Source organism: Odocoileus virginianus, chromosome 9, assembly GCF_023699985.2.
Source record: "Odocoileus virginianus isolate 20LAN1187 ecotype Illinois chromosome 9, Ovbor_1.2, whole genome shotgun sequence".
Lineage (NCBI taxonomy): Eukaryota > Metazoa > Chordata > Mammalia > Artiodactyla > Cervidae > Odocoileus > Odocoileus virginianus.
In genome coordinates this window covers 68215818-68242515 of record NC_069682.1, presented here as the reverse complement: position 1 = coordinate 68242515, position 26698 = coordinate 68215818, and the positions used below count along the sequence as shown (strand labels likewise).

The following is a 26698-nucleotide window of genomic DNA, read 5'->3' as shown; positions in this document are numbered from 1 at the left end:
GGGCGGGGGCTCCGGCGAGGGGGCGGGGCGGGGCGGGGCCCGGACGGCGGGGGCGGGGCCGGGCCCCGTTAAGAGGAGCGTGGCGGGCCGCGGTCACTGCGGGCCCCTGGAGAAGCGGACCGGCCATCGACCCAGCGGGGACCACCCATCTTCCTTCGGCAGAGCGAGCAGCGCTGGGGCGCACGCTTGGCACCATGGCCCAGACGCCAGCTTTCGACAAGCCCAAAGTGAGCGCGGGAGGGGGCTCGGGTTCCGGGGTCCGGCTCCCTGTCTGGCTGGAGGGCTTGGGGGCATCTGCAGCTCCCAGAGCAAACAGGGCAGCCGCGGGCGCGTTCTTCCCTCAGCTCAAGTCCTTGCCCGCCTCCACGCCGGTTAATGAGAGGCAGTGAGACAGGAAGGGTCCTGAATCTGGAGGCGCCCCTGGCTGGCCTCCAAGTTCTGCTTCTGCCTCTGATTTGGCCCATCTGGGTCTCAGTTTCACTGTCTGTCAAATGGGCATCCTAGCAATGCCTGCGCTGAGCAGCCTAGGCAGGTGGCTCAACCTCTCTGAACCATGGCTGTCAAACCGGTCCCAGTGTCTACACCCACAGGCACCTAGTGTGAACAACACATGAGTGCAGGGTGAATGGGAACAGCTTTATGCTCCAACACTATGACTGTTTTGTGAGCACCAAGGAACCCTGGTTTGGGGATGTGCTTGTGAGAGCAGTGGGCCATGCCAGAAAGGGTAGGGAGGGGGAACAGGTAACCCCTCTCCCCACATTAGAGGGGGTGGATGGGCCTTAGGCCTTGGGCCCCCATAGGGTTCACTCTGGGCCAAGCCATGACCACTAGCCGCCAAGGGATAAATTCCTTATCCCTTCTCCCACCAGCTGTGGTGTCTTGGGAATGGTGGGGTCAGGGAGGGTCTGGGCCCACTTGGCAGGCTTGGGAGCACTGAGAGAGTCCAGGGAAAGGAGCCCAGGAGTCTGTCCAGCAGAGTGAATCAGCTTGTAGGGTTTGAGGCGGATTGGGTGGGGTCAGAGGAAGGAACTGCAACCAGCCTCAATTTGCCTCTCTGAAAAATAGGTGTGAATGATGATGGCAGGTATCGCTAAAGCATGGGTGAGAGTCCTGGGTGTGGGGGAGAAGGGGAGGGGGACTCTGACGAGGTAAAGGCTGGTCCCCACTTCTGATGCCCCCCCCACCAGAGGGAAAACGCCTCTGCTGTTCCTGCCAGATGTTTCAGGCACTGGGGCTGAACATCTGCCATCCACATGCCTCCTTCACAGCTCACCTGGATGCCCTATGTCCCATCATTAGTGTTTTGTTCCTTTGAAGGCTTCCCCCCCTTTTGTAAATTTATTTTTTTGGCTGTGCATGCAGCATGATGGATCTTAGTTCCCCAATCAGGGATGGAACCCATGCCTCCTGCAGTGGAAGTGCAGTGTCTTAACCACTGGACCCCCAGGGAAGTCCCCTGGGGGAATCTTGGTGAAAGCACAGAGCCAAACCACTGGACTGACTGCCAGGGAATTCCCTTTTTTCAATGCTTTGGGAGTCCCCCTGCCTTTGGGCTGGAGAACCACCTTACCCTAATATGCATCCCAAGGCAGTAGACAAAACCTCTTGACTGGGAGTGAAATGGGGGTTATGGAGAGAGATCACAGACGACCCTTCTGTAGAACTTGCTATATGCACCAGCTTGATCCTTACAACACGTCTGTAACAGCCCTGTGAGGGAGGGACTATTATTGTGCCCATTATCTGGGCCTCTCCCAATCCTCTCTGCTTCAAGCTGGCAGGCCATTTCCCCTCTCTGGGCCTCAGTTTCTGCAGCTGGGAAATGGGCTCCACCTGCAACAGAGGTGTCCAAAGATTAAAAGGTAATGCTTGAGAGGGAAGATAGAGTGTCACCCACTGCCTAGTGAGATGCGATACATTTTGTATAATTGAGAGGAGGGATTGTGTCTGAGCTGGTCAGTGAAGCCAGGAGTGTGGATCTCAGCCATTGTGACCAGAGCCAACTCCCTGCCTTCCTGTGTGTAGGATGGGGAACCACTAGAATTAATAGCTAGACCCTATTGAGTTGAATTATTGTTCTGTGCCTGGCACCATTCTGAATAAACTACCCTTCATTAATTCACTTGATCCTAGCAGTGACTCTGGGTGGTAGCTGGTGTCGTCTCATTTTACAGATGAACAGAGAGATACAGAAATTAATGAGGCCTACGATCACACATTTAAGATGTGATGATGCTGGGGTTAGAGCCCAGGGTGGGCTGGCTTCAAAAATTCCGTGCCCTAGCCAGCTTTCCTGAACTGCCTGTGTGGAAACCACTGGCAGTGGTGTGCCCCAGCTGTGGGCCTCTCTGGGACAGAAGCCGCTGCTGGGTTCTTTGGTTTCTCAGGACCGGCCAACTTTGAGAAGGCAAAGCAAAGCCATGTCTTCCAAATTTTCAAGAGTATTCATGTCACCTGACACTTGTTAGTGTTCAGACTCTGAATCAGGAGATCTGGATTTGGGGCCTGAGATGCTGAGCTCCTAACAAGCTCCCAGGAGGTGCTAACATTGCTGGGCCACGGACCACACTTTGAGGAGCAAAACCCTAGGCAGCCGCCTACCTGCTCTGATTATGTTATTCCAACAAATAACTTCCTGAACACCTGCTGGGGACTGGAGGAGGTACAAAGGTGGGTGGAGGGGTGGCCCTTATCAGTCTGTTTCCACAGGAGGCAAGACTGGAAAATCTCATGGCCCTCAGGTGTTCAGTGTCATGGAGGGCGATGCTGATACACGGCTGTCACTGTAATAAGAGTAACGATGCTGCCATTTGAGTGTTTGTGGGTACCAGGCACCTGGGTGATTTATCTCACAGAATCCTCTGGACAGCGCGACAAAGCAGATGTTTTTGTCCCCGTTTACAGATGGTGAAACTAAGGCATGACAGGTGAAGTGGCTTGTTCAATGATATGCAAAATCTGACAGCCTTGAAGCTGTAGGCTGCAGAGGGAGCCAATCCAAGTTGCAACAGCCCAGGCCCCCCTCTCGTGCAGAGTATTGAGGCTCAATGTCTAACATACCTTTTTCTTTCTCTTATTTGAATGTTCACTCTGTTTCAGGCACTGTTCTAACTGCTTTGTGTATATTAACTCATTTAATGCTCACAGCAGTCCTTTAAAGTAAGTCCTATTATGGGACTTCCCCGGCGGTCCAGTGGTTAAAATTCCACTTTCCAGTGCAGGGGGTGCAGGTTGGATCCCTGGTCAGGGAAATGAGAACATATATGTTGCAAATATTTAAAAAAAAATATTATTTTTATAATATTATTTTCCTGTTATTATCTTCATATACATATAAGGAGACTGAGGCTCAGATAGGGGAAGGAACTTGTCAAAGTCACATGGCCAGAAAATAGCAGAGCTAGAGGTGAACCCAGACCCACCCAAGATGGAGGTAGATGCTGTTAACTGCTTTGCAGATTTACATCCCACTTTGTGGGGGCAGGGGCAGAGTTAGAATCAGGGTGGTCGTGGGCCTCAGACAGACTGAGCAGGGATGCTTGCCTCACCGCTTAGCAGCTACAAGGGCTCAGGTGGACAGTTCCCTGAGCCCCAGTTTCCTTCTCTGTAAAGTGGGCTGAGAAAGCCAGGGTCACGCAGTTCTTGGGGGGAAATGGATGCTGACTGGGGCCGGTGACGCACCTGGCTGGCGGGCAGGTCCTCGGGGCGCACTTCCTCCCTGGGGAGCGCGGTGGGGGCTGCGGTAGCTCTCCACCTGCACCTGCAGCTCTCACTCGCGCCTCTCGTCTTCCGGCCACAAAGCCCACTGGCTTAGCACCGCTGTGGCTCTTGGGGCCTTGCTGTTACGAGAGCCACCTGTTTAAAGAAAAATGCGACCTGGCCGGGAGGAGCCCTCCAGCCTTACCCGTCACAATGCACGTGGCAGTTGGGAGGGAGGGGAAGGGAGAGATTGGGCTTCCTGAAGCCTTGTGCTTCACAGAGGAAGAAGCAAGGGCCAGAGAGCGGAGGTGCGGTGTCCGGGGTCACACAGCGAGGCTGGGCAGGGCAGGCAGGGCAGACAGCCCCCCGAGTCGATGTCTGACCTCAGGGTGGGCTTGGCCTGCGTGGGAAGGGCCCCTGGGAGCTGAAAGAAGCTTGTCTGCCTGCCTTGTTGTCCTGGGGGATGGCCCTGGGCTGGAGAAGGGTAGGACTGTGGCCTGGATTTGGACAGGGGAGAAGAAAGGCCAGGGCAGCCAAGGTGAGGGTCAAGCCTGTATCTCGAGAGGGTTGGGGGCCATCTCAGCCTCAGTCCTTAGGTTCTGAGGCCCCAGAGGAGCAAGGTCAGGGGAGAGACAGTCTTTGGGGTTCTTAAGGGAGTTGCTTTTCTGAACCTTAATTTCCCCATCTGTAAAATGGAAATCATATTTGTATCCACCCTACCTAAAACACCAAGTGCAGGCCTGGGTGAGTGGGCAGGCCAATGCTAGCTGCTATTGATCACCCTCATTATGGTTATTAATCATCCTGTTTAGATTTGACCAGCACTGACTCAGCACCGATATGCAGGATGAACAGAGTGTGCTGTGGTGCTTACGACCTCCCTCTTTAGAATCAAACAGCTTCTGGGTGTGGCACTCATTAGACTGTGCCCTAGGGCAAGTTCTTAAATCTCACTGAGCCTCAGTCTTCTTATCTATAAAATGGGGGTAACCTCGCTGAGTTCCTAGGCTGTTGCCCCATAGGTTGACCTCTGGCTGAGGACACACCTTGCCATCTGTGAAACCCCATGGGGAAGCTCACAGAGGCCCAGGGAGCTCAGCTGGGCCCTGAGTCTGCCAGAGGCACTGAGGGACTGCTCGGCCCTTTCTCTCTGTACCTCGGAGCTACAGGTGCAGATGGGGCTGAGCCCAGAGGACTTCTTGGAGGAGGTGTGGTTGAAACAATGGCAGCCCTGAGGCTACTCTGTCTCCTGACATCACCCCCCAAATTGGCTGAGGGGCTGTGGTGGTGTGAGGGCACTGACCCCTGGTGTTGCCCAACTCGGTGCCGAAAGTGGGGCTGAGAAGGGTCATGGGCACCTGTGGCTCCTCCCGGTACCAACTGCAGCACCCGCGTCCTGGGGGCTGGTCAAGCCACCCTGGCTACTCTGCCCCATCTGGGTTCTCTGCCAGGCCCAAGGTGGGTAGGTCAGCCCTTCCTTGCTGCAGAGAGGACATAGCACTGCTGACCCAGGACAGGGAGGGGAGAAAACAATCACTTAGTTGTTCAGCACCTCCTGCTCTGCGGGGCTCTGTCTCAGGCACTGGGGGCACAGCAGGATAGCGCAAAGTCCCCGCTTTAAGGGAACTGAGAGTCAGGGACACAGGCATGATAAGTAGGTGGACTGAAAAAGTCAGTGGGATGGGGACTTCCCTGGTGGTCCCAGTGGTTAAGACTCTGAGCTCCCAATGCAGGGGGCATGGGTTCGATCCCTGGTTGAGGAGCTAAGATCCTGCGTGCTACACAACGTGGCCTACAACATTAAATAAATAAATAAAAATAAAAGTCAGGGAGATAAAAACAAAATGGGTATGTTTGGTGAGTTGGGGGTGGGGTGCGCTGGGGAGAGGTAGTCTCAGTTCAGGCGTGCCTTGAAGGTAAACAGCCTGGCCAGTCGTGAGTGGGAGTCAGATCTGGGAGTGTCTGGTCCTAGAGTTCAAGTCCTGGGTCCTCGTCCTGGCCCTGCCACTGACACCTTGTGTGACACCTTTGTGGTTGTTGTTTAGTAGCTAAGTCATGTCTGACTCCTTGCAATCCCATGGACACTATAGCCCGCCAGGCTCCTCGGTCCATGGGATTCTCCAGGCAAGAATACTGGAGTGGGTAGCCATTCCCTTCTCGAGGGAACCTTCACGACCCAGGGATCAAACCTAGGTCTCCTCCACTGGCAGGCGGATTCTCTACCTGTGCGTCCAGGGACCTTGGGGAGTGCAGATTCCTTCCTGGGCCTCACCTGCCTGCCTGGTATCTCCTGAGAGCACAGATTCCCTGTGTTCCCCACAGTGCCTGGCACCTGGGGGTGGGGGGCTTAGTAAATATTTTTTGGTAACTGGGGATGTTTCCTGTTCAGACCTGGAGGATTTCCTGTAGTTCTGTCAGATGCTGGCTGTGAGTCAGCCTCGTGGAGAGTGAGTGCAGCGGGCGGGGTTTGAGATTCCCTCACCCCGCCCCCCACCCCAGCACTCTGGAGGCCTAGTGCAGATGTGCTGCAAGCTCTAGGGAGGTAATATGGCCGGTGGACAGGACTTGGGTTAGAGGTGGAGGGGCTTGAGTTCTGCCCCAGCTCTGCCCCTGTTGGTCTTGGTAACCCGGCAGGTTCCTGAATTTCTGAGCTCAGCTTGGCAAGTCCATTTCCCCATCTGCAACACGGAGCTAGGATGTCCCCTGAGGAGCTTGCCTAGGGGCAAAGATGAAAGGAAATAAAGGGTCTGATAACAGTAAGCAGCTCCTCACATCTGAGGTTAGGCCTGCAGAGACAGTGGAGCAGGAGCTCAGTTCAGACCTGGGAACAAATCCTAACTCCATCACTGCCCTTGCATCCTTGGATACTTTTGTGACCCTCAGTTTCCTCATGTGTAAAATGGGAGTGAAGTCCCTTCCTCCCTGGTTGTAAGGATTATATTCAGTTCAGTCGTTCAATCGTGTCTGACTCTTTGCGACCCCATGGACTGCAGCACGCCAGGCCTCCCTGTCCCATCACCAGCTCCTGGAACTTACTCAAACTCATGTCCTTCAAGTCAGTGATGCCATCTAACCATCTCATCCTCTGTCGTCCCCTTCTCCTCCCGCCTTCAATCTTTCCCAGCAAGGATGATATAAAATGATGGATATAGATGGTCCAGAACATAGGAGATGGTAAATTTGAGGTCACTGCTATTTCTTTCCCCTGAAGGGGGCCGACAGAGCTGGGTCCCCCCACCCCCACTGTCTCTGAGCTTGTGCCTGCTTGTCATCTGGGGTAGGCTGACAGCTTTCTTCATGGGTCACCTGTTTTCCAGAAAGTGCAGTGGGAGGCCTGCCTGAGCATGGACCGCCCGCCAGTGCAGGCAGTTCCTGACCTTTGTTCCTCCCCTGAAATGTGTCTGGGCAGCTTCCCAGGAGGCCCTGAAGAGCACAGGGGGTGGGCGCAAGAGGCAGGCTCTGCTTTCCCTCCCCCCGGGGCCCCCTTGCCACCTGTATCCTGTGGGCTCCCTGAGGCCTCCTTCCCAGGGGAACCAGCCAGTTCCTGCTCCCTGAACATGTACCGTGTCTGGTGCTGCAGCTGGGCTTCCCTGTGGGGCTGGTCTCCCATCTGGACCACACCCTCAGGTCTCTGTCCTCTGTTCTGACTTCCTTCAGCCTGCTTTCCACACAGCAGCCAGAGGAAGCTTTTACCAGGACTCCCCTGTGGGAAACCCTTCAGCAAATTGCCCTTTCCTGTGACCTGTGAGATCTCCCTGCCCTCCGCCTGCCTAACTCTCTCTCTGGCCTCATCTCTCACCAGCTGATTCAGACACTTAATGCCCGAATGTCCCGCTGATAGGAGACTTGTCCTTGTCCTTTCCCCCTGCTGACTCCTCCTCTAGTTTCTCCTGAGAGGGAACCTCTCCTACCTTCTTGTAACCATTTGTCAGCTCTTCAGCTTCTGGGGGCTCCAGGTGTCCCTTGCGGTCACCTCACTTTCACCTGCTGCCGTGGTCCCGGTGCTGCTTCCTCTCATGTGTGTCTCTCAAAACTCTCTGCCTCCCTCATGAGGGAAAAGGGGATTGGGTGTAGGGCCCACCCAGATATGCAGAAGGCAGTGGCAACCCACTCCAGTACTCTTGCCTGGAAAATCCCATGGATGGAGGAGCCTGGTAGGCTGCAGTCCATGGCTTCGCGAAGAGTCGGACATGACTGAGCAATTTCACTTTCACTTTTAACTTTCAATCATTGGAGAAGGAAATGGCAACCCACTCCAGTGTTGTTGCCTGGAGGATCCCAGGGACAGCGGAGCCTGGTGGTCTGCCGTCTGTGGGGTCGCAGAGTCAGACACAACTGCAGCAACTTAGCAGCAGCAGCAGCCACCCAGATAATCCAGGAAAAACTCCTCAAGATCTTTCATCCCATCTTTTGCCCTGTATGAAAGTCTATGTTCTGGGGATTAGGATATAGCTGTCTTTTGGGGGGCTCACCATTCAGCCCCCTGCACCAGCTGCAGGGGCTGGGGAGGGCACTCCTCCCTCTTGAAATCGGCTCACCTCTCACCTTCTGCAGCCTGCACGCTCCTGGCTTCCCTTCCATCTCTCTGGCAGCTCTTCTCCAGTCTCACACGCTTCTGTAAGCCACTGGGCACTGGTGCTTGCCCAGGCTTCCTTTCCTGCTCTTTCCTCTACATTCCCTCCCTGGGGGAGCTCATTGAAGACCACAGCCTTCATAGTCCTACTCACAGCTCCAGCCTGGATCTCTCTGGGAGCTCCAGACCTGCACAGACGCTGGCTCAGTCCAGGTGCACGTGAAGATCTCAGGGGCATCCCCACTTCACATACCCAAGATCACACTGACTGCGCTTCTCTCCCCACGCCTCCACCCCTCCTCCCTGTTCAGAGCTTGACCTCTCCCTGGGCTCTCTGTCTCAGAGGCAGAATCGCTTCTCACCCAGGCCTGACCTGAAACATCCTCCTTGACACCCCTTTCTGTCCACCTGGCATGTCGGCCTCACCATCCCAGTCCAAGACACCATCATCATTCAAAAACTTGACTGCAGCTGTCTCTAGCTAGGCATTGCCCTCTTCAGCATCAAACCCATGTCTCTGTCACTCTCAGATCAGAACCCAATCCTCCTTGTGTCCCTACAGCCTCTCCAGTCCCACCAGTGCTCCCCTCTCTGGACCTGTGTTCAGTCCTTCTCACACCATATTCTACTCCCACTGCATGGCCTTCGTACATGCTGTTCCCTCTGTCTAGGTGCTCTTCCAGGCTTCCTGCTCACCCCCGCTTTTGCCTGTTGCTGTTCAGTCTCTAAGTCATGTCCGACTCTTTGATACCCCATGAACTGCAGCACACCATGCTTCCTTGTCCTTCACCATCTCCAGGAGCCTGCTCAAACTCATGTCCATTGAGTCAGTGATGCCATCCAACCATCTCATCCTCTGTTGCCCCCATCTTCTCCTGCCCTCAATTTTTCTCAGCATCAGGGTCTTTTTTAGTGAGTCAGCTCTTTGCATCAGGTGGTCAAAGTATTGGAGCTTCAGCATCAGTCCTTCCAATGAATATTCAGGGTTGATTTCCTTTAGGAAATCTCATCCTTAGCTCTTAGCTCAACCTCTGCTTTCTCTGGGAAACCATCATCAGCCCTCTAGCTGAGTGAGTTCTTTTGTTTGTTACCTCTTTGGTAGGTCTGTGTTCATGCCTCCCAGGAGCTGACTTGGCTTGTGACTGTGCATTCACCAGTGTGACATTTACTTAACGTCTGTCTCTCTTGCTGGACTGTAAGCCTCATGGGACCAGGACTCCTCCAGTGCAGAGAATGTGGGTTGGATCCCTGGTCAGGGAGCTGAGATCCCACTTGCCTTGTGGACAAAAAACCCAAAACATAAAAGAGAGGCAATATTGTGATAAATTCAATAAAGACTTAAAAAAAAAAAAAGAAGAAAGAAACTGGAGGCTCAGAGAGGTGAGGTCACCTGTCCAAGGTCAAACAGCTGGTTGGCAGTTCCCTGCCCTTCAGTGTTCCCAGCGCAGAGTACTTTTCGAGAATCCAATCTACTTTTGGCTGAGTGGGCATTCAATTCATCTTGTCGGGGAATCCAGCAACTCACTGGATGCAGAGTCTGCGACAGAGTCGGTTCTTTGTCGGCTGAATGATTTCCGGAGAGATCTGATTACTCTGATATCCTGCTGATGGGGGGCTTGGCGGCCCTGGCCCTGCTGGCCCCCTGGGGGCCCCAGGCTGGGTTTCCCACACAGGAGACAGCTCATGTGGGTGCTCCCAGGATGCCCTTGGGCCAGTGGGTCCCTGGCTACTCCCTCCCCAGCCAGGGTGACCACTTCTTGTCCAGACTCCCAAGTTCCAGAGAAGGCCCCACCCTAGTAGATATGTTTATTAAAAAATGGTCTGAGTCTCTCCCTGGCTGGGGAAAAGCTCTTCCAGAGAGATGGCAGTTGCTTCCCCACCGTCTCCCAGCACCTGCTCTGCTTTTCTTAACATCCTGTGCGAAAGACCCTGGCCGAGAGGCAGGGGCTCTTGCCCATAGGCTAAACCTGCCACCTTTTAAAATCCTTAAATTGTTCTTAGACAGGGAGGCAGTCTTTTTGGCTGTTGAGGAAACAGGCTCAGAGAGCTCAAGTGTCTTGTCTAAGATCACACAGCCAGAGAAGAGGCAGAGCTGGGAGTCCAGTCTGATGAGCTGGCCCCCAAATCCCTGTCTGTAAGCTCTTTGCTTTGGGTCCCGAGTGTCGTTGGTGGGGATGAGCATATGGGATAGGATCACCAAGATAGCCAAGTAGTTAGTGCCCTTTCTGGGGTTGTGGGAAGATCTTTTAAGAAAAAACAAAAACTTTAGTTTGTATTGGAGCATAGCCAATTAGGGCTTCCCAGGTGGTGCTAGTGGTAAAGAATCCACCTGCCAATGCAGGATACGTTAGAGACTCTGGTTCAACCCCTGGGTTGGGAAGATTCCCTGGAGGAGGGCATGGCAACCCACTTCAGTATTCTTGCTTGGTCTTCCCTGTGGGGAAGCGACTTGGAACACAAGGGGAGAATGGATATATGTATGTGTATGGCTGAGTCCCTTTGCTGTCCTCCTGAAACAAACACATCGCGTTCCAAGTCGCTTCAGTCATGTCCAGCTCTTGGCAACCCCATGGACTATAGCCCACCAGGCTCCTCTGTCCTGGGTTCTCCAGTTTATGGGTGTTTGTGTTCTCTCTTTTCCCCTCTGCGCCCTTGCAGGTAGAACTGCATGTCCACCTGGATGGCGCCATCAAGCCCGAAACCATCTTATATTATGGCAGGTAAGTCCACAGATAAGAGGCCTTCTTCCCCAGGAGGCCTCTGGAGAGTTCCACGTTGTTTGGATTGACTTACTGAAATCTCGTGACAACTTATGAGATGGGTATATTATTGTCCCCAGTGTACCAGCAAGGAAACCAAGTCAGGGTTGGGGAAGTGAGTTGTGATGTAAACAGGTGTGATCCTGAGTCCATGCCCCTGACCATTGCCCCAGTGAGCTGGAGGTTTCGATGAAGTATTGCACAAAAACTACTTAGCTGAGGGCAAGCATGCTAAGTGCTCCATAAATGTCACTTTATGATGATATTACTATTATTAATTATAACCTATGGTTCTGACTAAGTGGGGTGAAGCCACTGGGCTTATCTCTGCCTGTCCATTGCCCAATGTCAAGTACCAGCTGTTGGCACAGGGCCCCTAATGAGGCCATTAGGGTGGGTTAACCAGGTACCCAGATGGGATCTAATCGCAGGCACCCACTGAGGGGTCATATCACGCTCATTAGTGGAGCAAGAATCTGAGAGTGTCCAGGGCAGGTTAGAAGGAGGAGGAAAGGGAGGAGCCCTTGTAGGGCAGCTGGTTGGGTTTTCTGTTTCCCACGTCCGCTTGGCATCCTGGGAACCATCTAGGCACTTCTTTGGGCTCTAGAGAAGGGGTGTGGGTTTGATCCAGCTGGAGTTTGATCATGAGGTCCGCAGGCAGGGGACCGGGGAGTCAGTCAGACTGGGATATGGACAGAACATGCTAGAGGCCTCCCTGGTGGGGTGGGCTGGGGCTGAGAGGGGGAAGCATGGGTGTGTCTGGTCTGATGCCTCCTCCACCCCAGCCAAATCCAGTGGCCTTTTACCTGCCCTGTGACTTGAGCCTTCGTTGACTGTTCTCACCTGTTTCTTTCTCTTTTTTTTTGGCTCCCATGCCACATGGTTTGCAGGATCATAGTTCCCTGACCGCCCTCGGCAGTGAGACTAGAGAGTCCCAACTCCTGGACCACTAGGGAATTCCCTCACCTGTTTCTTCTTATTCTATCTTGTCTCTGGGAGCTTTAATTTCTTTCTCAATCTCCTTCCTGACTTTGCCACTCTTCTCCAAAGCCCATTCTGAATCTGACCACTGTCTCTTCCCTGTCACCATCCTGGTCTGAGCCATTGGACTATTGCAACGGCTTCCTGACTGGTCTCCAGGTGTCCACCCTGACCTCCCCTATCTACTGTCCCCACAGTACTGGAGTCAGAACAATCATCATAGGACATTGTGCAATTGGTACACTTCCTTGCTCAAACCCTCCCCACTTGCTCGGGGTCAAAGCCAGTGTCCACACATGGCCCTTGCAGTTCTACAAAGCCTGTGTTAATCTCCTTGAACTCTTCTACTGCATCTTGGTTAGTTCATGCTAAGTGTTCTCAAACATGCCAGACCTAACAAGCAAAGAATTTGGGTAACTTACCCAAGATCACACAGCCTTTAAATAAGAGCTGGGATTTAAACCCAGGTCATTGGACTTGAGAGTCTGCCATCTTTCCTTGGACACACAAATAGTCTCATTTGTTCTTTCCTGTACCTTGAAAAGAAAGTGTGATCTGTGTTTTACTGACAAGGATGTGGAGGTCCTCAGGGGGACAGCTCCTGCCCAGGGTGTCTTGGCTCCTACTGGAGGAGGATGGACTTTGAACACCAAAGCCTGTGTTCATCCTCTTTATTGGGTTCTTATTCCTCTTGTTCAGTTGCTCAGTCATGTCCAGCTCCCTGTGACCCCATGGACTGCAGCCCTCCAGGTCTCCCTGTCCCTCACCATCTGCCAGAGTTTGCCCAGCTTCATGTTCATTGCATCGGTGAGGCTGTTCAGCCTTCTCATCCTCTGATTCCCTCTTCTCCTTCTGCCCTCAATCTTTCCCAGCATCAGGGACTTTTCCAATGGGTCATCTATTTGCATCAGATGACCGAAATACTGGAACTTCAGTTTCGGCATCAGTCCTTCCAGTGAATATTCAGGGTTGATCTCCCTTAAGATTGACTGGTTTGATCTTGCTGTCCAAGGGACTTTCAGGAGTCTTCTCCAGCACCACAGTTGGAAGGCATCAATTCTTGGCATTCTGCCTTTTCTTCCGTCCAGCTTGAACAACCATATGTGACCACTGGAAAGACCATAGCCTTGACTATACAGATCTTTGTGGGCAGAGTAATGTCTCTGCCTTTCAACACACTGTCTAGATGTGTCATAGCTTTCCTGCCAAGAAGCAGTTGTCTTCTGATTTCATGGCTGCAGTCCCCATCTGCAGTGATTTTGGAGCCTAAGAAGAGGAAATCTTCTTGGCTCTTAGTGTATCTCAACACCAAGCAAGGCAGAGAATTTTGAGCAACAACCAGGGCATGACCGTGGCTGACTGGGGAGCCATCTAAGAACTGAGCTTGGCCCTCGGTGGAGAGAGGTTTGGCTGCCGTGAGTGGCTGTGGGTGGCAGGGAAAAGTGAAAGTGTTAGCCACTCGGTTGTCGTGTCTTGACTCTTTGTGACCCTACCGACCATATGCAGCCCTCCAGGCTCCTCGGTCCATGGGATTCTCCAGGCAAGAATACTGGAGTGGGTTGCCATGCCCTCCTCCAGGGGATTTCCTGACACAGAGATCCAACCCGGGTCTCCTGCATTGCAGGTGGATTCTTTACTGTTTGAGCCACCAGGTGGGAAGGGACCTAGGAACAGTTCTTTCCTGTCTCAACCTTGGGTCCCAGGGAGGAGTTTTGCATCTTAGTCCAGCAGTTTCCAGAGGCCCAGTCCCCTGAGCGGTGCTGGACCGTCTCCTAGGGGACCGCTGCAGCAGCTCTGGCTTCTGCCCTGGTTTTCCTCTGTTCCCCACACCCCAGCCAGGAGAAGCTCTTTAAAAAGTACATCTTTGCATGTCACCCCCTTGCTTAGAATCCTTCAGTGGCTTCCCAGGGCTTTCAGGATAAGGTCCCAGCTCCTATGAAGCCCCCGTCTGGCCCTGCCTGCCCCTTGGTTCATCTACCACTGGCCCCGCTCTGATCTGCAGCTGCCCTGCTCTGGAATTTTCTCATTGCTTTTTCCTGGAGCTCTAGCAGGGCTCTGATCCTACCTGCCTGTATCTCTTTCTGCTCCCTCAGGGGAAAAGGACAATCTCACTCTTTGCTTAACTGTCACCTCCTCCAAAAAGCCTTCCCAGGTCACTCTATCTGTGGGGCAAAAATATCTCTCTTGGGTGGCTGTGGAGAAGAAGAGACTAATGGGAGAAATATTTAGGATGAAATAACTGGGGCTTGGGGACCAGCTGTTGATGAGTAAGGGAGATGGCATCTGGGGGAGGCTCCTGACTCAGGTTCAGGCAACTGAGTGTGTGGAGGAGTGTGTGCGTGCTAAGTTGCTTCAGTCATGTCCGATTCTTTTGCGACCCCATGGACTGTAGCCCACCAGGCTCCTCTGTCCCTGAGATTCTCCAGGCAAGAACACTGCAGTGGGTTGCCATGCCCTACTCCAGGGGACTTTCCCAATCCAGGAAGCGAATCTGTGTCTCTTGTGTCTCCTGCATTGGCAGGTGGGGTCTTTATCCTAACTAGCGCCAGGAAGGATGAGCCACATTAGGAAATGTGGAGCCTAGGAGAGGGTGGGGCTTGGGGGAGGCACAAAGGGGGTGGTCAGACACAAGAGTCGCCTTGGTCTTGGCTATCTATCCAGGGCCAGCACACTGTGGGTCCTCAGATGGCAATGGGAAGAGGGAGAAGATTGAAAGCTCTGGATCTGGGACTTCCCTGGTGGTCCAGCAGTTCAGACTCTCCACTTCCAATGCAGGGGGCACGGGCTCGATCCCTAGTCAGGGAACTAAGATTCTCCATGCTATATGGAGTAGCAAAAGAAAAAAAAAAAAAAAAAAAGTTCTGGATCTCTGGATTGGTCCAAGGGGCCTGTGGCAAATGTGGCCACTGTGTTTGGAAATATGGGAGCTGGTGGCTTAGCCTTACTGTCTCTGCCTTCCACCCACCAGCTCCCAGAAAGATATGCCAAATATAGCATCTAACAACTGGTACGGGCTCTGCAGAGGCCGTGGTGACTGGGGATGGCCTCATGAGGGTGACTTTGAGGCAGGCTGGCCAGCAGGGGAAGGCCCAGGGGGCACTGAGCACCTGACCTTGGTGCCAGGACCACACCATGAGCATCATCTTCCCTGGGAACACCTGGCAGGGATGGAGGCCTGACTAGGAGCTTGAGCACCAGGGTGACCCCTGGTGATACCCACAGGACACTCATGAGGCCTGGGGTCACCTTGAAGTGGAAGAGGACATGTTTAGGGGGATTTAGGGAACAGGTATTTATGTAGAGAAACATTTTAGTATTTTAATAACAAGCTATTAAAAGGACTGCAACACTTTGGTCCATTTTTCATTTCTTTGGCAGTGTCATCCCTTCTGTCTTCTGTTCTTGCTCTGCCGGTCACTGGAGGCCGAACCTCTTGGTTGAAGCACTTAATATTCTTAATCATTTGCTTGTATTTTTTATCTTGTCTTTTGTTCTACTTGCAGGAGGATTTTCTCAATTCTATTTTCCATTCCTTTTATATTACATCCTGATGTTCACTGCCCTATTCTTCTAGATCTCCAAAAGCTCTTTCTTCCTCCCTGAATGTCCCCTTTTTAAAAAGGACCGTTCTCGTTTCAAGGATGGAGCATTGTCTCCTCTCCTTGAGGCTGTTCGTTTTAAGGTTTTTAAACTTTCTCTGCCTGTTTGTTTCCTACAGTTCCTTTGATCTCTTGACCCTCATGGGAGAAGCATCTCTTGACTGTCTGGGGTTCTCTGCCTGTTGCTTTTATCTTACAAGTGGAAAAACCGAGGCCTGGGGTCACTCATGGTTGGGGACAGGGCCCAGAAGAGCAGAGAAGTGAGGAAGCCAGCCCAGCATTGCACCCAGTGGGCCCCAGCTGGGAGGAGGCAGGGAGCTCTGCCCTGGAGCAGAAGGGCTGTTCTCAGCCAGCCTGTACTGAGCGGCCACGTGTGGGGGGCTGTGGGCAGGGAGGGGAGAGAGCTGGGGAGGCCCCGGTGCTCTGCCAGGACAATGGGCCGGGCCAGCCTCTCTGATGTGCCGGCCACCAGAGGGTGGGGTGGGGAAGTCCGGCGCCGGCCCCTGCCCCGGGCATTGTGTGCTGCAGTTCTTGCCCCTGATAACCCTTGACCCGGCACAGGATCAGATAGCTCTACAGTGAGCTTGCCCTTGCACGTTGCATGTTCCCAGGCACCCGTGTGTGTGTGTGTGTGTGTGTGTGTGTGTGTTCATGTGTTAAATGGGCTTTAACACCAGTTGTCCTCCTTGAGATTTGTTGGCTGGTCATGGCTTCGGTGACAGGAGGTCCTGGAAGGATTTGGATCCTGGTTCTATACGCCCTGGGCCTCAGTTTTCCCATCTGTCCAATGAGAGGAGCTGGATACCTGCACCCTGTGAGGAACTGGTAGGGTCCTGCCCAGGGTTATCCACCATCCTCATTGTTTTGTCCCCAGGAAGAGGGGCATCCCCCTCCCCGCCGACACACCAGAGGGGCTACAGAACATCATCGGCATGGACAAGCCACTCAGCCTCCCAGGCTTCCTGGCCAAGTTTGACTACTACATGCCTGCCATCGCGTGAGTCTTCCCACCCCGCAGGCCCTGGGCAGCGTCATGCCATGCTGCCGGCTCCCAGCCTGCACGCCTCAGCCTGTGGGGCAGGGGAAGGCACTGGGCCACCCTGCTCTACCTCTCAGCGTTGGCTGCACTCCTGCTGCAAATCTCCCATGCCTTTGGGCCTTGGTTTTCCCTTCTGGAAAGTGGGTGTGATGGGCTGAAACTCCTCTCCTTCCATAGCAAAGTGACAGAATGTGGGGGGTTGAGAACACAGATCCTAGTATCAGAATCTTTCATGAGATAATTGCGACACTGGGGAGATTTGCCCTCTCTGGGCCTCAGTTCTCTCATCTAGACTACAGGGCTTATGACCCTCTCCCTCCCAGGCTGGGGTTTGGAATGGACACAGCGCTGTCCTCAGCAAGCCCCCTGTTACTATGAGGACAGTTGCTACCTTTATTGATAGCCAGGCACTGCTGATTTGATGTTACTTTTCATTCCTTCCATTTTTAAATTTATTTTTCATTCCTTCCATTACAAAAAAAATAGACTCTCTTAGATATAGAAGAAGGTAATGTGTACAGCTCACAGAACTGTCCTCATTGTAGTTGTTCACAGTCCTGAGAACTGGACCCCCTCCTCGTTGGCTCAGGAAAGTTGAAGGACCCTACTCAGGACTACAAAGCTGGCAAGGGGCAAATCCCAGATTCTTGTCCTGGTGTCACCTAGAGCTTCCTGGCATGAAGCAGAGTTTCCCAAGGCAGGCGATAACTGGGCCTTGGCAGTCAGTGCTGCCGGAGATCAGAGGGGGATGAAGTGGAGGGGGCTGGAGGAGGCAGGGAAGGCTGCCTGGAGGAGGAAGTATGGACGGATCCTTGGGAGGGAAAGGTGTGCTATTGTCCAGAGGGCTGGACCTAAGGAAAGTTCTGGAGAACAAGCTGTTGGAGGACCAGTGAGGAGGGTGTGTGAGTCGGATAGAAGCCCTTGGCTGCGTAAGTGGCAGGACAGGAATGAGGAGTCCTGGGGAAGGAAGGAAGATGTGTGCCAAGGCTGCTGGCTGCTTTCTGGAAGCTTCTGGACTCAGCCTGGAGGGCCCCAGGGACCCCATCCTTGGCCCATCAGTAGCTGCTATGGTACACATGCTGCCTCCCCCTGGACGCCCCGCACCAGGACACATGGATGGGCAGAGCTCATATACAGGCCGAGGTGCCTATCCTGCGCTGCTACCAGCTCCCGTCTCTTGGCCACAAGACAGAAGAGAGCCAGTTTCCTGAAGGCTTAAGGCAGTTTTGATTTGCATTTCCTTGGTGATTAGTGACGTCAGGCACCTTCTCGTGTGCCTGTTGGCCATGTGTATGTCTTTTGACAAATGTCTATTCAGGTCCTCTATTTTCTAAAACTATTTATTTATTTGGCTGTGCTGGGTCCTAGTTGTGGCCTGTGGGACCAGTTCCCTGACCAGGGATCGAACCTAGGCCCCCTGCATTGGGAGCACAGAGTCTTAGTCACTGGACCAACAGGGAAGTCCCCCTTTGCCTATTTCTTTTTTTCAATCAGTTTTTGTGTTGTTTGCTTTGCTGTTGAGTTGTAGGACTTCCTTCCACATTCGGGGCATTAGCCCCTTACCGCATGTGTGGTTTGCGAACACTTTCTCCCATTCGGTAGGCTGCCTGTCACTCTGCTCCTGTTTCCTTTGCTGCGTGGAAGCGCTTCAGTTTGGTGCAGTCCCCCTCCTCTGGTTTTGTTGTTGCCTCTGTGTGTCCTTTTCTCCTATTTCTCCTCCCTGCTGGCCTACATCTGTCACTCAAGAAATATTTCAGCGGCTGCAGTGTCCGAGACTCTGTCCTTGGCTGAGGGATCGTAGCCATGACAAGACAGAAGGGTCCTTGTCTCACGGAGACTCTGTTCTAGGTTGGGGAGGTGAAACCCAGCTAATAAAGAAACCACATGATCTGTCATGTCAGCTGGCGATAAGTGGCAGGGAGAAAACTGAAGCCCAGGGGAGGGGGCTGGAGACGGCGAGGGGCTGTTTTAAAATGAAGTGGCCAGGGAAAGCCTCCCTGAGGAGGTGAGGCTGGAGCCGGGCTCTGAATGGAGGGAGCAGGGAGGACAGGGTGATCCGAGGAGGAGCCTGCAGGCCAGGGAGCTGCACACACGAAGGCCCCGACCTGCGAACTAGCTTGACTGCTCACTGGGTGGAAAGGCGGCCCTGGAGGCCTCAAGGAAGGAGCGGGGAGGTTGGCAGGGATAGGATTATGCAGGCCTTGTGGGCGGGGTCTCGGAGTTGACATTTCCTCTATGAGGTGGGACGCCATTAGTGTTTAGAGTGAAGGAGCGACACTTTTATTTTTGGCAGCATCGGGTCTTGGTTACAGCACTCAGGATCTTTCATGGTGTGACGTGAGATCTTTCGTTGAGGTGCGGGACTCTAGTTGTGATGCAGGGTCTCTCCAGTTTGGTGCAGGACTCTCTAGGTGAGGTGCGGGGTCTCTCTAGTTGCAGCACGTGAACTTAGTTGCCCGGCAGCCTGTGGGATCTTGGTTCCCTGACCAGGGATTGAACCCTGGTTCCCTGAACTGCAAGGCAGATTCTTACTGTACCAGGGAAGTCCCAGAGCAGTGTTCTTTGATTTCCGTTTTTAAAAGACTGCAGTAGCTGCTGTACCCGGGCAAGTGTGGAGATGGAGAGGCTGGTGAGGTGGTCGAACTGGGCTGGAGGGGGCGAGGATTGGCATCGAGTTGGGAAGCAGAGCTGACAGGATGTGCTGGGCTTCTAGGATCTTCTCCAGTTGAGGCCCAGAGCTTGTGGCTGGGGGATGAGAGATTGGGAGCCCCACGTGGGTTTGGTCTGCCATGGGTTGGGGACAGCTTTGTCACTCCTGGAGCTCCCAAGGGGCCTGGGGAAGGTTGTCTCGAAGCCCTCTCTTCCCTTCCCAGGGGCTGCCGGGAGGCCATCAAAAGGATTGCCTATGAGTTTGTGGAGATGAAGGCCAAGGAGCGCGTGGTGTACGTGGAAGTGCGCTACAGCCCGCACCTGCTGGCCAACTCCAAGGTGGAGCCAATCCCCTGGAACCAGGCTGAGTGAGTGACCCAAGGAGTGTCATGGTGGGGTAGCCTGGCCGGGCCTGGGGCCGAGGGGCACACTGGCAGCTCTGGCCCACACAAGACTTTGATCTTGCATCCTGAGCTGGTCCGCAGCCTCAGCAAGATGGGCCTGACTCTGCCATGAGGGACGTGGTCCCCATCCCTCACCCAGGCTTCTGGTCTTACCTTGGGCAGAAGCGTTTGGCTGTGTCTTGCCATCCGTAGTCCCAGGCACAGGCCTGTGGTCTAGGAACGTGAACTTGCATATCCAGTGACATCTAGGGGTCACTTCCTCACCCAGTAGCTGAAGCGATATGACCCATTCTTGCCCCTTCTGCCTAGACCCCAGGGATGACCCCCGTGGTACCTCTCAACTGCCTTGCCCCCTTCTAGCCATGACTCTGACTTGTGGACAAGTGGGAATCAGAACACCTTAGCTTAGCAGAGCTCTTCATCTTGAGTAGGGGGCTGTCTGATGACCCCCCAAGTTGGGACAGCACTTCCGGGTCTGAAAGCCCCCCAGACAGACCCAAGGAAGATGGAAGGGGGTGTCCTAGGCCTTGGGGCCGTCTCCCTTGGCCTTTCCGCAGAGGCAGTGGGTTAGTGGGGCTGAGGGCTTCTCCTGGAAGACCCCTCCTTCCTCTCTCTCCTCCCTCTTCCGTCCCAGCCTCTGTCCTTTACACCTGCCTTTGTCTCGGGCCCACGCCTCTCTTCCCCACACACAGAGGGGACCTCACCCCGGATGAGGTGGTGTCGCTGGTGAGCCAGGGTCTGCAGGAGGGGGAGCGGGACTTCGGCGTGAAGGTGCGGTCCATCCTGTGCTGCATGCGCCACCAGCCCAGTGAGTGTGACCCCGGCCCCGGCCGCCCATCTGATGCCACCACCGTGACCTGGTCTCCTCTGTGTCCCCCCACCCCCACCCCACAGTCTCCCTTGAAACCATCAGCTGGACCGTGGTGGGGCTTCCTTCCGGGCAGGCTCAGAACTTCCTGCAACAGACTTGGCTCCCCAGGGAGTCTGAGCCTGAGGGCCATGTGACCTGCAGGAGGCTCAAAACCAAGGGAGCCTGCACAATAGAGAGACGCCTAAGCCAGGTTCCCATCAGTGCGCAGTCCCCGCTGGAGACTCTGTGGGCTGTGCCCCCTCCTGTCGGAGCTGCGGAACTTGGGACTAGGGTCTGAGCTCTGGGGCCTGAAGGGTCTCCCTGTGACTCACACTGGTCACATCTCCAGGGCTTGTGCTTCCAAGGCTGGGTGACTCTGGCCAGATCACATCACCTCTCTGGACTTCAGATACGCCTTGTCACAGGAAGTGACCGTACTCACCCTATTCTCTGCCCTACGGAGGAGTGAGACCTCAGTGAGGGGCTGATGTCAACCCACAGGGCCTCCCTGGACAGAGTGGCTCGTATTCTCTCTAATCCTCACAGGGGCCTAAGAGGCAGGACCAATTTGACATTGGCGGTTGATAAATTCAACCACCATTTATCCCCATTTGACAGATAACGAAACTGAGGTAGAGGCTCAATCAGCAAAGCACAAAGCCCCGGATCAGAAGCCAGGGCCATCTGGTTGCAGAGTCTGTGGTGTGGTTCATTCTTTACGATGACCTCACTGGTTGCAAGTGTGTAGTAGTTAGGAATACGTTTAGTAACACGAGTGTGAGTTACGTTTCAGGTTTAAATGTTAACCTGTGTGGACCTCCAGCCCCTCTGCTGAGTTGACATGGGTGTCGGGGATTGAGAAAGAGAACTGCCTTTTGTCCTTTACTGAGCCCAGGCCCTGCCCTCAGGGTGTCAGCCACGGGGCCTTGGCAAAAGCATCCCTGTGACCTTGTGCCACAGTGGGTGGCGTCCGCTCTGTGAGGAGGGGACGCTGAGGCCCAGAAGGCTGTGGAGTCAGGCCTGGAAGACGGGACCCGGGGCCCTCTGCCTTGCGCTGGCCTTGAGTGGGAGGCAGGGGTGTGTGGGGTGGGAGGTCTTTCTCCTCCGCGCTGCTGCCAGAGGCCCGGCGGGCATCTCGCCCACAGGCTGGTCCTCCGAGGTGGTGGAGCTCTGTAAGAAGTACCGAGAGCAGACTGTGGTGGCTATTGACCTGGCTGGAGATGAGACCATTGAAGGCAGCAGCCTCTTCCCTGGACACGTGCAGGCCTACGCGGTGGGTCCTGGGGGAAGGAGGTCAGGGAACTGCAGGCATGGGGAAGCCACATGCAGGGAGCTTATCTCCACCCTAGTAGGGCATGGTCATGTGGACCGGGGATCCCAAGGCCACCTGGGCTTCCAAGTGTTCTTGACTTGGGTCTAAAGTATTAGTGGCTTAGTCATGTCTGACTCTTTTGCAACCCCATGGACTGAGCCCGCCAGGCTCCTCTGTCCGTGGAATTCTCCAGGCAAAAAGTAATGGAGTGGGTAGTCTTTCCCTTCTCCAGGGGATCTTCTGAACACAAGGACTGAACCCCAGTATCCTGCATTGCAGGCAGATTCTTTACCGTCTGAGTCATCAGGGAAACTGTCTAAGGGGCTCTAGAAATTGGAACTCTGGTATGAAGAAAAACCCCACTGGATGCTGGGGGTCCTGCGTTGGAGCCTTTCTGCCTAATGATTTGCTCTGTGACCTTGGGCAAGACGGTCTCTTCTCTGGCCCTGTTCCAGCTGGTGGGATGACGGGGTTGAATGGAGCCAACCCCTTAAAACCTCATGACGTCCTTCCTGTGGAAGGGGTGAAGCTTGGGGTGGAGAACAGGAGCTCTGGAGTCTGCCTGGCTTCAGAGCTCAGCCCCCACTTCCTAGCTGTCTGACCTCGGTTGTGATCCCTTGCCCCTCCCTGTAAGACAAGTATCAGCGCAGTTGTGAATGTTACCCTCTGGTATCCAAACCAAGTACAGTGCCTGACACATAACAACTGTCTAATAAATGAGAGCGACCACTTACACGTGGTTACAAAAACAAAACCCACCCAGACCTCCCTTTCTGAAGGCAGGCCAGGCTGACTCAGCCCCAGGGTGCGGTGAAGGCAAGGCCCGCGGGGAGAACTCCAGGCTGCCCCTGAACTTGCCCTTGCCCTTCCAGGAGGCCGTGAAGAGCGGCGTCCACCGCACGGTCCACGCCGGGGAGGTGGGCTCCGCCGAGGTGGTGAAAGAGGTGAGTGGTGTGGGTTGGTGGAGGGGTCCTTCTTCCCGCTCCCCCCGCTCCCGAGGCCCACGCTGGGCTCCACGCTGCTTGTCCGCAGGCCGTGGACACGCTCAAGACCGAGAGACTGGGGCACGGCTACCACACCCTGGAGGATGCAGCCCTTTACAACACGCTGCGGCAGGAAAACATGCACTTCGAGGTGAGGGGCCGGGGAGGGGAGGACAGGGAGGCGGTGTAAGTGGGGTGGGGCCAGAGGGCGGGGTCAGGGGCGTGGGGGCGTGGCCTCGGGCCTAATTGCTGCTAGGTGGGGGAGAAAACCAGGGCTGACAGGTGTGTGGGACTCAGCTACAAGGCCACTGGCGTGACCAGGGCAAGAATGCTGCCTGGGCAGGTGGCTCTGGATGGGGTCAGGGGAAGGCGGGGGGTGGGGGGTGCGGTCAGCGTGGCCCGGGAGGATGTGGAGGTTCGTGCCAGCCACCCTCCGCCTCTTCCAGGTCTGCCCCTGGTCCAGCTACCTCACCGGCGCCTGGAAGCCTGACACGGAGCACCCGGTTGTTCGGTGAGGCCTGGTCCCACTCAGTTTCTGTTACTAGGAAAGCCAAGGGTGGAAAGGGGGTGCAGACACTGGGCGCTGGCCCCACTGGGTCTCTCGGGTATAGAATCTCTTCCAGTGCTTGGGAAGCAGGAATTATTGTCCTCATCCTACGACAAGTGAGGAATCCAAAGCTTGGATGTGGTGTAATTTGGCCAAGGTCACTCAGCTGTTGGAAAGCAGAGCTGGGGGCCCTATAGCCCCATCCAGCTCTAGCAGAATGCCCTGTTACCCACAAGGGAACATCCACACTCCAGCTTCTGCCTCCTAGCAATGAGGAAGATGAGTCTCTCTTGCCCGCGTGGTCTCTGGGCATTCTCCCAGCACCATCTTGACACTTCCCCCTGGAGTCTGTTCCCCTACCCATCCATCCAGTCCCACCCCATGGCCTTGGCCCTTCTTCAGGGTGTCCTGACAGAAGCCTCAGGAGGGCAAAGCTGACCCAGGAGAAGTTCACCAAGAACTCTGGGTGACCACAGTCAGGCCAGCACTGATGGTCTGTCTGCCAAGATTATGACAAGGAAGGGAGCTTGGGCTCCATTTACAACGGGGGCCCAAAGTCTGCTTTAGAACGTGAAGTGAGCGGTATCTACAGGACTTCCAAGTGGAGGTTCCTGGAGGCACGCGGGTTTACAGTCTGTGGGCTGGAGGAAGACTCGAGTCGTCTGAGCAGACATGGTGTTTGGAGGAGAGGGGAAGCCCTCAGCAGGTGGTGGAGCAGGAGGGCCTAGGAGAGAAACCCGGAAGGACAGTGATACTGAAGGGACGGGCAGAAGGAAAGCCAAGTAGTGGTGTCGGAGAATTCTAGGGAAAAGGTCAACAGTATAAAATTCTGCGATACAAGTCTGGTGAGGTAAGAGCTAGGAAAAGCCCTCTGGCCTCCACAAGATGGCAGTCAGAGACGGTGCCAAGAACAGTTTCCATGGTGGGTCTGAAGAGTCAGATCCCAGTGGGACTGAGGATAGCCGCGGCAGGAGGGGTGCAGACAACTCTTCCAGAGTGGCGGCTATGAAGGGGAAGGCTAGAGAGGGTGGTAGCTGGGGGGGGGGGGGGGTTGCTTTTTTAGCCCACCCCAAGCCCCCTTCTACCTGGCTCCTCTCCTGCCTTGAGCTGGCTCTAAGCCTGGCTGGATGCTTTCAGTCTTGAGTTGCTGGTTTTGTGGCCTTAAGACAAGGCACCGGAGTTCTCTGAATTTGTTTCTTCCTCTGTACAATGATGAGATCTTCCAGGCACGTCCAAGGGTGCCATGAGGCTCAGAGGAGGGTGGACGTCCATGAGTAATGGGGCGGGGGGCACTTCTCCCTTGCTCCCCTCCCCCATATCCAGGTTCAAAAACGACCAGGCTAACTACTCGCTCAACACGGATGACCCGCTCATCTTCAAGTCCACGCTGGACACTGATTACCAGATGACCAAGCGCGACATGGGCTTCACCGAAGAGGAGTTTAAGAGACTGGTGAGTGGCTGAGAGCCTTAACTCTGGGCTGTGTGAGTGTGTGGCCTGCAGGTCCTGGAACCTCTGGAGAACTAGGGGTGAGTCTCAACAGGCCAGGCCAAGCCAGACCCAGAGTTTGAGGTCTTCCACAGAGAAGACATCTGTGGCTGAGATCCTGGCCTGGGACTGATTTTCTATCCTGTGTTTGGCTCTAGTGCCCTGAGAGATCCTCAATGCTGTCAGCCATCTCCCCAGAAAGGGGCTCAGCTCTACATCCTACATGTGGTTTGCAGGCCACTCCTGGACCCCAGGATGAGCCCTTGATTTCAGTGGTTCTGATACCCCCAGTTTGTCCCCGCAGGACTCTCTGGCCCCACACATCCTGCCCTGTCTTCAAAGGTTTCTCCAGCCTCCTTCCCGCATCTGTGTGTCACGTCCCATCACTTTAAGAACACAGACCCTCATGGTCTCTGCTCTGGCACTTGCTGCCTGTGACCCCGGACAAGGGCTCCCCACACTGAGCTTAACAAATTGCCCGTGTTTAATGAAGAGGCTGGACTGTGACTAGATTGCCAAGGGCTCCCTTCCGTGCTGTCTGGTTTACATGCTGTCTGTCGTGCTGGCCCTTCCAGAACATCAATGCGGCAAAGTCCAGTTTCCTCCCTGAAGATGAGAAGAGGGAGCTCCTTGATCTGCTCTATAAGGCCTACGGGATGCCCTCTTCGGCCTCCGCAGGTATGTTTCTGGTGGACCTGCTGGGCTGGTGTCCTGCCCTGGCTCCCGCCTGGCTTCTGGGGGCTTCTAGCAGGATGCTCTCCACTCCTCTCTTGGGCAGCACCAAGGCTGGGTGATGACTCCCTGGCTGGTGGTATCCCCTCACAAGACCAGCTTATGTTCTGCGTAAGGCTCTCATGAGACTGGTCTGGGGACAAGACTTTCTGAAACCCACTGCCAAAGGTCTCGGCAATCTGGGGCATCTCCAGGGCTGCCCAAGGTCAAGGGCAGGGAGTTGAGCCCAGGTCGCAGCTCTGTTCTGCTCCTTCCTTCCTCTGTGGCCTTGACAGAGCCTCCTTGCTCCAAGCCTCAGTCTCCCCATCTGTACAAAGGGATTCCTCTCTGGCTCTGATGTCCTGTGATTTTTTCTGTTTGTTTGTTTTTTTGATGTCCTAGATACTACAAGTTGACTAATCTTTTGCTTCTCTGACTTGTCAAGCAGAGCAGCGTCCGTGAAGACGCCGTGGCTACCTCTCCAAGTCCTGGCCCTGCGGATGGAGCCTTCACAGCTCCGGGGTCAAGCGACATCTTACCTTTACTCCTTCCAGGGAGACTGTGATTTCCAGAATCACCTACCGATGATCACGAAGCCCACGTGCCTCCTTCCATACACACACATGCCTCGGCGGGGCCGTGGCTCCCCTCTGTGTGCCTGGGCCAGGGCAGGGCCTGGGGCAGGCTGAACCCGAATTCCTCCTCCTCTGGTGACTTCTGCTGAAAATCTGGTGCTCAATAAAGAAGCCAGCAGCTGGGGTCGTGCAGCCCCCGGTGTGTGCACTGCCGTCTGGGGCGGGCGACCTGGATTTTGTAGAGAATGGAAGGGGCTTTGGGGCCCCCAGTCGCAGGCAGTCTGCCCAGCAGCAGTGTCCTGAGAGCCTGGCGGGGGTTATGAATGGGAAGAGGGAGGACAGAAAGGTTTCCAGAAAAAACCAGGCTTCTCCTGAAGAGTCAGTTTCTTAAATGCTCCCTGAACTCTTAACCACCTTCTACCCTAGGTCCTAAGGGGGAAACTTTCCTTTTGGGTTCCCATAGCTGTGAAGTGGGGTGGGAGAGGGTGAGGTGGAAGAGGACTCATCAGATACTGGGCCGAGGAG

General features: G+C 54.6%; 1 protein-coding gene across 2 annotated transcripts; it reads left to right on the top strand.

Moving 5' to 3' along the window:
- The first annotated feature begins 60 nt into the window (after nucleotides 1-60).
- On the top strand, nucleotides 61-26365 carry ADA (adenosine deaminase). 2 transcript variants are annotated; one of them, XM_020911463.2, is made up of 12 exons: nucleotides 61-227; nucleotides 10934-10995; nucleotides 16489-16611; nucleotides 19527-19670; nucleotides 20399-20514; nucleotides 21702-21829; nucleotides 22741-22812; nucleotides 22901-23002; nucleotides 23298-23362; nucleotides 24722-24851; nucleotides 25463-25565; nucleotides 26047-26365. In XM_020911463.2, exons 1-12 carry the CDS (start codon nucleotides 195-197, stop codon nucleotides 26058-26060), a joined length of 1092 nt encoding a protein of 363 aa, XP_020767122.2. In that variant the 5' UTR covers nucleotides 61-194; the 3' UTR covers nucleotides 26061-26365. The 2 variants fall into 2 exon arrangements, with proteins under 2 accessions (XP_020767122.2, XP_070328781.1); XM_070472680.1 differs by having other exon boundaries at nucleotides 207-227; nucleotides 10934-10999; nucleotides 16493-16611.
- The last annotated feature ends 333 nt before the right edge of the window (nucleotides 26366-26698 follow it).

Coding starts and splice junctions, on each gene's coding strand:
- ADA (XM_020911463.2), top strand. CDS start 195: ATGGCCCAGACGCCAGCTTTCGACAAGCCCAAA. Junction 19,671..20,398: donor ATCCCCTGGAACCAGGCTGA/GTGAGTGACCCA, acceptor CCCCACACACAG/AGGGGACCTCACCCCGGATG. Junction 22,813..22,900: donor CCGCCGAGGTGGTGAAAGAG/GTGAGTGGTGTG, acceptor GCTTGTCCGCAG/GCCGTGGACACGCTCAAGAC.